This window comes from Sesamum indicum, linkage group LG3, assembly GCF_026168435.1.
Source record: "Sesamum indicum cultivar Baizhima isolate 11 linkage group LG3, ASM2616843v1, whole genome shotgun sequence".
Lineage (NCBI taxonomy): Eukaryota > Viridiplantae > Streptophyta > Magnoliopsida > Lamiales > Pedaliaceae > Sesamum > Sesamum indicum.
Genome location: NC_142659.1, coordinates 22,130,542 through 22,142,898, shown reverse-complemented (window position 1 = coordinate 22,142,898; position 12,357 = coordinate 22,130,542). Strand labels below are relative to the sequence as shown.

Here is a 12,357-nt window from a genome sequence, read left to right as displayed (position 1 = left end):
GTGATGGCAACAAACGAAAACAGAGACTGAGGAAGTCTTTCTATTGACAAAATTACCCTTGTTTGTTCATAGCCTTTGCAATAGCTTATAAAACAAAAGGGTTAACTACCAAAAAACAAAAAAGGGTTAACTACACTTGTACGCCTTCTAAAAATACAGAATTATATATTTTTTTAAAAAACTTAAAATTATATTTACATTGCCTTTAAAAATTCTTTCTTATATACCTGACACATTTTCGTTAGGATTTAAACAAAAGATATTGACGCTAACAAAAAACATAAATTTAATTAAAAATTTTATGTATATTTTTATACTTATAAAGGGATAAATATAATATATTTATATATATAGAGTGAGGTTAACATGATCACATTTATCCCCTTATAGGTGCAAAATTATCACATGAGAATATTAATGAAGGGCAAAATTAAAAATTTATGTAATTTTTTTGTTTACGTCAGCATTTTTCATCCAAACCATAACGAAAGGGGGTCAGGTATATACAATGAATTTTTGGAGGAAGTGTAAGTATAATTTTAAAACTTTTTTAAGGAAGTGTAATTCAAGATTTTTTGAGAAGAAATATACATGTAATTAACCCAAAACAAAATTAAAAGTTTAGTTACATTAAAATTTTGAAATATTTAAAAATAGAACTCAAAAGTGAAAGTTGGAGTCTTTGATAAAACAGTTTAAACTTTATAATTTTATTAATAAACAACAGAAGATAGTGAAATTTTCTTATAATTTTGATCATATTATATATATGTATATATGAATGCATACACTTCTTGATATTTATTTTTAATATCCATTATGTTACACCCTTTTGTATCCCCATTATGTTTTGTAATTATAATAGTTATGGTGTACTTTGTAACCACAATTTTGGTGGTTTATAAATATCATCATATATTTCATTTGTAAAAGAAGCTTTTTGAGAAAATAAGAAAGTGATTTGTAGGAAATATATATATATATATTATTTCTTTATATTCTATTAAGAGTAATAGGCCAATAAACTTAGAATTTCTCTAAGTTTATCTAAGTTTATAACACATTATCAGTACGACGTTACACTCGATTAATGTAGAATGTTATTTTTTCTAGTATAATTTTTATTCTTTGTTTGTTTACCTCTACAATATCATGGTTACTTTTATTCTTGATTATTCATAATAAAATATGAGTAATTGTATTATATATATTTCAATGTCTCCTGAAGTAGACATAGTATATATAAATTCTCGATTTCATCCCCTGAAGTGGATGTGATATTGCCTCCAGAAGTAGGATATAATTCTTGATTTTATCTCCTAAAGTGGATGTGATATTGCCTCCAGAAGCAGGCATACAATTCTTGATTTCATCCTCTGAAGTGGATATGTTCTATAAAATTTCATTGCTTCCTGAAGTAAGTAATGCGCTAAAATCATCTCCAGTAGTAGGTGAAATATTTTGTACCAATTATGTGCAATATCATCCCTGAAGCGATGATAAGTATAATGTTTGATTTTCTCACCAGCTAAAGTGTTTTGAGATAATGGATTGATCAAGAAGCCCGACGCTTCTTCTTTTATTTATTTGATTCGTGATAACTTTTTTGATATCATAGTATAGCTATTGTTATTAAAATATGACTAACTTGAAGTTAATTTAATTAACTTACTTTACCCACATAGTTTTCTTTCATATGCCCATGTATGTATTTTGCATGTTTTGCTAATATATTTATGTGCAACAATATTTATTTGTTAAGAAAATAATTTTGGAGTGAATACCATTTAATTGCTATTTGTAACATTATAAGATTTAAGCCAAACTTAAATATATTTAATTTCATGTATGTATGCGTGCCATAATAATTAAAACTAATTACATAGTAACTTATATGTTACTTAATGTTAGTAATGTTTCATGTCATTTTTACTCTATATCATGTGTAATACATATTATTCTACAAAAAAGGCATTAGCACTTCAACGCCCATTGATTTGAGATTGAATAAAGTCAAAAAGTAAATAAATATAATTGAAATCGAGATATGGTGAATAAAGTCGGTGAAAATGTAAGAACACTCGATAATGTGCTTGTGGGGTGCTTAGAGAATGTTTAGAAAGTATTTAGAGAGTGAGAGAGATGATTTAGAGAGTGGTTTTATAGATCTTGGAAGGTGTCCTTGTAGGAGGACTGCACCGGTATATATAGAGGGGGCGTCTCCCTCTGCGGGACTTTGCACACTCCTTTAATCTCGGGAAAAGGGGCGAGATACATATGGATAAGGGATGATTTGATTTTATCTCCAACTGATTACCTCACAACAACATGTTTTTGCCTGGGGGAGGACTATTTGCGTATGAGGACTCCTATTCTGCAGGGAGTCCATTTAGGTGTAAGAGTCATGAATTTTGGAGGCGCCACCCTTCTCTTAGGTTATCTTAGTTGGGCCTTGAATGTGAGCCTATGGTTTGAAAACCGTTTTACCAGGCCTCATTCTTGAGCCAGATCTGTGGTCCTTCTGGTGGGTTACCCTATTCTTGGGTTGATAGGTTTAGCTTGGACTCTATAACTCTTTTTTGGGCCAAGTCTCTTTAGGCCATACACATCACTCAGTCTCCAACACTCTAAGGAGGAAGGGTGCCCCCTAACTTCTTATAGTAAGAGCCCTTGTTACACTAGAAAAGGGGATCCCCCTTCGAGTCTTTTTTTTTTCGAATTTCTGCAAGGAATGTCAGTAGCATAAACATATTAGAAAAAGAAAAACTTACTTCGTGCCTATATGGAGCAGGGTTTTCTATGAGGGTGCCTCCATGGAGGATGGCTTAACGGGTGCCTTTTGTGCCTATTTCGTTGTTAGGCTTTATTTTTTTGCAAGAGAATGTTAAATGACAAAGACGTATAAATATTACGAATAGATCTTGCACAGAGAAAAATTATTATGCCTCGAAGGAGGAGGGCGTATTTAGGGGGGGGGGGAGGCTTCTTGGAGAAAGACTTAGGAACCTCACTAGAGGAAGAATAAGGTGTCCGCTAAAAGCAAGACTTAGATACCTCCGAACTTAGGTGCCTGCACGGAACAAAGCTTAGAAGTCCCCCATAGAAGGACTTAGGTGCCTGCTAGAAGGAGGGCCTTTGCGCCCGTGTGGAGGACAGAGGTTTTTATGAGAGGGATGTCCTCCTCGCGAAATCCATACAAGCAAACATATATTAACACATCGAAGATGGCAAAATAAACCTCCAAAATTATTAAATTAAAATATTAAAAATACTCCTTGAGGGAAGCTTGTATGTAAAAATCTATTTGATAAGGGAAATGCTTGCTTGGGTGCAGGGCTTATTTTTTTTATGATGATGCCCCCTTGAGAGCAGAGCTTATTTTTTGAGGAGGATGTCCGCCTCGGTGCAGGATTTTCTAAGGAGGATGTCTGCTTGGGTGCAGGATTTTCTAAGGAAGATGCCTGCCTCAGGGCAGGGCTTATTCTGAGAAAGTGTCTGGATGGAGTAGGTCCTTGTCCTTTTGTTACTTGCGTTATTCACCAAAGACATCGTTCTTGTACTCCCTAGCCTCCTTCAAGTTAATGTATTGTTCAACTAGTTCTAGGATATTATAAAAATTGAGAGGGGGTTTCTTAGTTAAGGACTCGAAGAAATCCTTATCTTGTAATCCCTACATAAAAGCACAAATTAGTGTATTAGATATTGCAGTAGGGACCTATAGGGCCGCTAAATTAAAGCATTGAATATATTCTCTCAGTAATTCTGTTGCTATTTGTTGTAAAGAGAAAAAGCTCATGATTATCTTTTGACATTGTTTACTCCTGGCAAATTGATGGAGAAAGAGAGAACGAAATTCTCTGAACAATCAGATGGATCCCGACGGCAATTGATTGAACCACTGTTGGGTCAACCGTGCGAAGGTGGTTACAAACACATGCACTTAACCCCAACGGTGTAACGGTGGAGAAGGGAAACATTCTCAAAGTAGGAAAGGTGCTCTTGCGAATCTGTGGTTCCATCGTACTCTGGTAGGTTGGGCTCCTTCAAGTTGAGGAGAGTTTGTCTACCATGGTTTCTTCAGTAACAGGGATCCTGCTACTCCTTTGAGGGTGTTCCCACAATTTGGTATTGGACGTCCTGGAGGCCTTTTTGTGGGCATTCCAGACATGCTAGCCACTGAGGAGGGATGCCCTACTAGATTTGCGAGGGGGGTCCCTAACCTCCTGCAACTGGTGGTTCATGAGCAGGGGGTACACTTTTACTTTCTTCTTTAGGGTTATCCACGTCTGATGGAGTCACTGTGCAGGTGGGACTAGTGTCGCCATTTGCTCTCGTATGACAGTCGTGATCATCTGTTGTATGGTCAATAGGAGTTCTGAGGTGAGCCCCCCCGAGGAGGTGTATGAGGAGAGACTGTGGTGTGGTGGCTCAGTTAGCGGGTCAGCAGGTCTGGGGGGTTCTGAGATCATCGCTCCACTGGTGGGGGCTACCCCGCTGATGGGGGATACCCTATTGCTGGAGGCCAGGGGTGTTTCTACAACAACTTGCAAAGTTTGGGCATTGCCAGGTTCCTCCACAACCTTTTGTTTGTTTGTGGAGTTGTTGGGAATCTCCATTGTAACTCACGTCTTCAACTCTGTGTTCCCACAAACGGCGCTAATGATGCATTTAAAAATGCAGGGCTCCAATGGATATGGACTATGCTAAAAGCTTGGGCCGAACCGAATGCAAATCCTGAAGGGAAGGCCTACAAAAAAGGCGTTAACACCCCAAGTTAGTAACTGATTTGAGATTGAATAAATTCAAAAAGTAAATAAATGTAATTGAAATTGAGATATGGTAAATAAAGTTGGTGAACAGTGTAAGAACACTTGATAATGTGCTTGTGAATTGCTTAGTGAATATTTAGAAAGTGCTTAAAAATATTTAGAGAGTGAGAGAGATGATTTAGAGAGTGGTTTTACAAATTTTGGAAGGTGTCTCTATAGGGGGACTGCACCTGTATATATAGAGAGCGCATCCTCCTCTGCGGGACTTTGCACACTACCTTTATTCTCAGAAAAAGGGGCGAAATACATGTGGATAAGGCATGATTTGATCTTATCTCCAACTGATTACCTCACAGCAACATGTTTTTGCCTCGAGGAGGATTCCTTGCATGTGAGGACTCCTATTCTATGGGAAGTCCATTTAGGTTTAATAATCCTGAGTTTTGGGGGCTCCTCCCTTCTCCTAAGCGTCTTAGTTGGACTTTGAATTTGGGCCTATGGTTTGAAAAGTGTTTCACTATGCCTTCTTTTTAAGCTGGATTTATGGTCCTTTTGGTGGGCTACTCTCTTCTTGGGTTGATGGGCTTAAGTTGGACTCTATAACCCCTTTTTGGGCCATGTCCTTTTGGGTAGTACATCACATATATATGTGAAATTCAAACTCATAACATTAAAGTAAAAATTAGTGAATTACCTACTAGATCATTGTTTTGTATCGTATATTTATGTTACAAATACATTTTAGAATTTATTTTGTTAGCATAAAATTTTACCCGTCATTTCATTGACGTTTTCCTTTTAAATTTCTATTAATGAAAAGGGATAATTACACTCTTCTTCCCTGAGATTTGGTATAATTATACATAGACCTCCTCTGATTTGAAAAATTACATTTAATACCTATGAGGTTTGCTTTTGTCTAACAAATAAGTCATTAGTTAAAATTAATCGAATTTGTTTATATTAACAAAAGAATAAAAGAATAAATCTATATTTACCACTGATTGATTTATTACTGACTTATATCAGGTCAAATAAATATTTTATGATCAAATTACCCTCATATGTCTTTATGCGTTGATGCATATGATGATGTATATCTTCACCATTATAAGGGTAATTTAATTTGAAAATAATTATTTGATATGTAGTAAGTCAGTTTTAAGTCAATCAAGGGTAAATATAAATTTTTAATTTAAGTTTTTTTTGTTAATATCAATAAATTAAGTGAGTTTTGACTAAAGGAGGATTTATTTGTTAGATGGAAGCAAATCTCAAAAGTGCTAAATGTAATTTTTCAAATTATAAAAAATTCACATATAATTACATCAAATCTCAGGGAGAGCGGTGTAATCATGCCTTATGAAAATTTGCTAGTACAAACTATATCCCGAAATAAATCAAAAAACTTATAAAATATATGTAACTTAAGAATGAATTGAACCAAAAATAAATAAATTGATTGATCGTATTTAAGCTTGTGCCAATTTAAATTCAATGATCAGCTCAATTGGGCGGTTAAATCTGAGGCTTTAGGCCATTTTGGTTGTTTGAAACTTGCGCTTTTATATTTTGATTTAAAATAAAATTAATGAAATATTAATTTTTTCTTATTTAAAATGATAATATTTAATACCTCAGTTATATATATATTTTTGGGTAAATTACAAAAATATTTTGACTCATTATTTCAATGATTATAATGATTCCCCTAATATTAACAATCGTTTAACAAATATCTCCTTGTGACAATCCATAATAAAGGGGTATTTGTTAGATAATTATTAATTTTATAGAATATTTATAATTTCTTAAATAATGAGAATGATAAATTTTAAGACAAACTATTATAATTTAACTTATATATTTTCTTTAAATTAAGATTAGAGGTTCAAACAAAAATAGCATTAGTGAAAAGAAGTAGTTGGTCCACAGAGCAGGCAAACCAAGGGTATAAAATTAAAAGGGTAATATGGTCATTTGTCTATGTCTTTTGGTAGAATTTCAGCGAGATGATGCAGTTCTCCTGTCATTAGCTGTTGGGTCTTCAAAGCGTTCGAGGTGACGTGGCAATCTCCTCGCTCCTTCAGCAAGCAGGGCCCACTCGCTGCTTTTGACGTTGTGTCACTTCCACATCAGGGTTTCAAAAACCTCATCATGTATACCGCCAACGCGCCACAGAAAGCGTGGGCAAGGCCCCCTGTTGAATCCGGTGCGACGTGATTTACGAGATGAAACTGTGAGTTGACTTCATCACCGTCGGACTGTCACTTTCCTCATTACAACGTTATCAGCAGATTGGTCCATACGACTTTGTAGCCGTAAGCAATTAAGAAGCTATATATATGTATTTATAATATTTATATATTAATGATAAATTACAACAAGTTCAATTGAGTTAAGGATGTTAGCTCTGAGTTATATAATTATATAAGTTGTTAATTAGTATAATTATATAAGTAAAGTAGTAATTTCTGCTTTACCGTCCAAAAAAGCTACATAATTATATTTTTCATTTAAGATGGATATTTGAAAATTTTCAAATAATAAGAAACATTCATAATTATGATAAATTTTAAAAAATATAATTCAATTTACCTTCAAAATTATATAAAAAAAAGAATATATAGTAAATTACACAATTCTGATCCCCTCTTCATTTAAAAATTACACTAATCCCATATGACTTATTTCCGATTAACAATCATACCCTTCTGACGATTCACTTAACAAAATTTCATGCCATCATCATCCCAACTTTTATAAACTTATAAAATGTCTTTATAATTAAATATTTTGATATTGTCACATATATATTTTGCCAACATCATAAAATTCACTACCCAAGTTCCCATAGTTCATATGGGGACTTTTGTAATTTTAATACAAAGAGGGGGATTTGTGTAATTACCCGTACAATAATAATAAGAAGAGCGCATTAACTCTAAATAAAACTTCTTGCATTAATTACTTGAACAAGAAATATATAATTGATAATATATATATATATATCTTATAATAACCAACATTCATCAAACTACTAAGAAAATCAAACTCATACACTATTCTCCTTAAACGAGGGAAATTAACAAGAACAAGAATTACAAAAGACAAGTTCATGTCAAGGAATTTCATCAGTTCATGGAGATACACATAAACAACCCTTCATTCATACACTTGTCTGCACTTGGTTAGGCATGCCCAAGATCCATTATTTGTCTTAACCAAATAATTAAAGTTAGAAACTAAACTTACCCAACACATTATAAGGAGAATTTTAGTTTAGGTTGGGTCCGATAAGTTTCAACCAATCACATATACTTATCATATAATTAGTATTATAATTCAAAAAGAGTAATCAATTACACTGTAAATATAATTAGACATATATACTGACAGTGTGATTGGTTCGATATTACCAGCTGATTTGGTCACGCATAATTATTTTTAGTCCCATAGGATATGAAGTTCAACAAATTTGGTCCTCTGTTTTACGAAAATTTTAAAATAATTCCAAAATGGAGATATTGGACACATTTAATCTTTTGATATACAAAAATTTAGAATAGTCAAAAATTTGCGAAAACTCGATATATTTAATCTCATAAATCCAGTAAAACAAAGCAATAAATTGTATTAAATTTTCTCCATTTTAGAGCCATTTTAAAAAAAATTCCAGAAAAAATAGAACCAAATATGTCAATTTTTTTTCTAATTTTAGGATTATTTTATAATTAAATTACGTTAAATAGAAACTACATAACTCTGTATCTTGTGGAACTAAAAATGTTTGCCCATTCTTGATTGTCATTTTACTCTTATCTTGGGCTAGAACCCAAGAACCCCATTTGCTCAGCTAGAACATCTACACCCTCTTCATCAAATCCTCCCTCAACGCCAAATGTCCCAATCCCATCATTTAACAACTCCTCCCACAACCCTTTACCAATTGATGACTTCTCTCCGCTATCAAACCCTAATAATTCTTGATGATCTTCATGATCAAATCCATTCATGTCACCATATTGATCTTGAGCTTCAACCTTGGCATAAATGCCACCAACACCCTCAAACTCTCCAACTCCAACGTTGTCGTCGTCGATGTGTGCACTAAATGGACAACCATGATCGATTTTCTTCCGTCTCTTCATGCTTATTTGCTCCTCGAGCTCTTTCCTCTGGACTATCTGCTGCAAGAAAGTGGGGTTTTGTAATGCCCTTGCCAAGAAACTCATCGTTTGCTGCTGTTTGAGTTCAGTGCCTCTAACCCTTTGCTCGAGTTCTTTGAGGTATGATTTTGTATTCTGCTGTTGTTGTCTCAGTTTCACAAGCTCCACCATCAAGACAGTCTTGTCCCGCCTCAACCGATCAATTTCTGCATCCAGTCCAAACCTTCCCACCTCAACACATGAGTCTAGATTGGCTTGGTTAGAATTGGAAGTGGATGGAGTCTTTCTTCTCCTTATATCCTTCAGAAGATGCCTTTGTCCCCTCAAAAACCGTTGATTTGCAAACTCCCATTTGTCTGAATCAACCTTCCTAAACCCCTGTTAAGATTTATTAATTACAGTCCTAGCCTTTCATTACACACACACACACACATAATCTTGTGGCCGTATGTGTTCCAAATCAAAAGCATGGGATGTCTATTGAACTTAGGAGATCAAGAATCCACACTTGAAACACACACACACAATCTCGTGGGTGGATATGTTTCGAAGCAGAAGCATCAGATGTCTCATGAACTTAGAAAATCAAGAATCCACACATAAAACACACACACACAGACACATATAATCTTGTGGGAGGATATGTTTTAAATCAGAAGCATCGGATGTCTTATATATTAACTTAGAAGATAAAGAATCCACACATAGAACACACAGACACACACATAATCTTGTGGGAGGATATGGTTCAAATCAAAAGCATGTGATATATGTCTAATGAACGTAGAAGATCAAGAATCCACACATAAAACACATAGACACACACATAGTCTTGTGGGAGGATATGTTTCAAATCAAAAGCATGGATGTCTGAGGACATGTCTCAAATCAAAAGCATGGGATGTCTGAACTTAGAAGATTAAGAATCTACCCAAAACACACACACACACACACACATATAGTCTTGTGGGAGGATATGTTTCAAATCAGAAGCATGGGATGTCTAATGAACTTAGAAGATCAAGAATCCACACATAAAACACACACACACACACACATATATATTCAAGAATCCACACATAAAACACACACATATATAGCCTTGGACTTAATTGCCTTTATTGCCCCCATATATTAGGGAGTGGCAAAACAAGGACCCTAAATATAGGGGTGTCAAAAAGTACTCTAGAATTTATTTATTTATTTTTTTTTGCAATTGTAGAACTTCGGCCTCAGATTTTTAGAAGTGGCCGAAATTTGCTTATGTGGACAAAAGTAGTTTTTTTTTTTTTTTTTTGGGTTTTGCTAATTGAGCATTTTTTTAAAAACTCAATTGCTACCTAAGAATTTAAGTGGAAAAAAAAACCACTTCCAAATAAGTAATGACGTGGAAAAAAAATAAAACACATTTTTATTTGAATTTTTTACAGATTGGACATTCTTTTCTTTCTGCTCTACCACAAAAGCAATTACATGAAAAAAGAATGTCAAATTCCACAAAAATAATATTTGAATTTATATTATATGCTAGCTGTTGTGGCACGATGTCTCTAAATATGTATAAATAATTTTACACACTTTAAAATGTACCATAAATTTCAAAATATATACATAAAATATAAATGCTTAAAATTATAAAATTAAATTATAATATTTTAGATAATTTTAAGTCATGAAAATTAAGAGTATTATTTTATATAATACAAGTTTAATTAAAAAAACTTATAACCTAAACCGACCCCCCACACGCCCGCCCCCTACCTCGCCACCACGCCCACCCCCTAATCCCTACCTCCACGCCTTCGCCCTGGAGGGAGGGCGAGGTCCCCGTAGCCAGGGTGACATCACCATAACCCAATGGACATCTGGGTGATGGCGACGTGGCCTAGAGTGGGGCCGACGCCGCTTCGCCTCCCCTCTCCTAGGGTTGGAGACATCGTCGCCCCCTTCTACGAGGGACAACAGCAACGATCGAGGCAAATGGGGGGATGGATTGGGTTGGTGGGTGGCCGCAGGGGGAGGCGTGAAGGTGTTTAATTTTTTATTTTAATTTATATTATATAAAAAATAATTTTATTTTTAGAATTATACACATAATACAAAATTTCAAATTAGTTTTATATGACTTCACTTTTTTTTTCCATGTTAGTGCTTACATGTCACATAAAAAAAAAAAAAAAAAAACTCAGTCAACAAAAATCTGTCAAAAAAAGCTCTAATTTTGTCCACATAAGCGAATTCCAGCCACTTCTAAAAATTCGATGGTCGGAGTCCTACAATTGCGAAATAAAACTTAATTTCGGCGTACCTTATACCAACCCTATATCTAAAGTTTTTATTTTGTGACTCTCTAATATAAGGGATAGTAAATACAATTAAGCCTGTAGTCTTGTGAAAGGATCTGCTTCAAATCAAAAGCATGTGATATGTTCTGAACTTAAAAGATCAAATATCCACACATAAAACACACACACAGTACACACAATCTTGTGGGAGGATTTATTACAAATCAAAAGCATGTGATGTCTCATGAACTAAGAAGGTCAAGGATCCACACATAAAATACACACATACACATATGTATATATATCTGGGCACACGGAGAAATAGTACTGCATATAGGAGAGATCCCGCCAATTGGATTCATTAAACAGACAAAAAAAAGGCCAACAGTATAAGAAAATGCCAACTTGACATTTCTTTACCTATTTTCCCAAAAGCAAGAAAAATAGTAAAATCAACACCACATTCTATTTGCTTTTTGAACATGTACCTAATAGAGGCAAAAAAAATCTAGGGCACTCCAAACACACAAACACAGAGAGAGAGAGAGAGCATATATACATATAATTACTTACATAAGTGTTGAGCTGTCTGACAAAGCTTGAGAAATTGTTGTGTTTGAAATACCTAGGAAGGAGATTCATGGCAAAGGTCTGAGGATCCCAGACAATGAAGCTGTTGTTACCTCTACTCCAAGAAACAATCTCATTTGTGGTTGGATCTTCGACCAAATCATAAGTCTTGCTCAAGAATGGTGGGGGGCCTGTCTCATGTAACCCTTCCATTGGTTGAGGAACACTCCTTCTGTCTGTAAACGATGCTGATGAAGTACTTGTAGATCCCAAGTACTCCTCCTTGATGGATCCCATATCATTCATAACTCTTTCCCAAAACATAAATCTAAATCAACAACTACTGATTATGTCTTTGGCTAGCCCTACCAAAATATGCACTACATGATTTTTCTCAAAAATTAATTAACAAAAGGGAGAGATTCTTGAAATAATTACAAGACATCAGGGCTTTGGGAAAGAAGAAACGAAAGCAAGGCAAAAAACCTGGGAAACAACAATTGATTTTGCTAAGGTATGAACAGGTTTTGTTGGAGTCATTAGGCTTGTGAGAATAAGCGTTAT

The 12,357-nt window shown here is 34.5% G+C and overlaps 1 protein-coding gene across 1 annotated transcript; it reads right to left on the bottom strand.

Moving 5' to 3' along the window:
* Window positions 1–8,513: 8,513 nt before the first annotated feature.
* LOC105158409 (heat stress transcription factor A-6b) lies at window positions 8,514–12,357 on the bottom strand. Its single transcript, XM_011075161.3, has 2 exons — window positions 11,797–12,357; window positions 8,514–9,316 (listed from the first exon to the last, which is right to left on the bottom strand). Exons 1-2 carry the CDS (start codon window positions 12,115–12,117, stop codon window positions 8,588–8,590), a joined length of 1,050 nt encoding a protein of 349 aa, XP_011073463.2. The 5' UTR covers window positions 12,118–12,357; the 3' UTR covers window positions 8,514–8,587.

Excerpts from the sequence above, each read along its gene's own strand:
- LOC105158409 (XM_011075161.3), bottom strand. The coding sequence starts at position 12,117 with ATGTTTTGGGAAAGAGTTATGAATGATATGGGATCCATCAAGGAGGAG. Across the intron at positions 9,317-11,796 it reads TCAGACAGCTCAACACTTAT|GGGTTTAGGAAGGTTGATTC; the intron begins GTAAGTAATTAT and ends AAATCTTAACAG.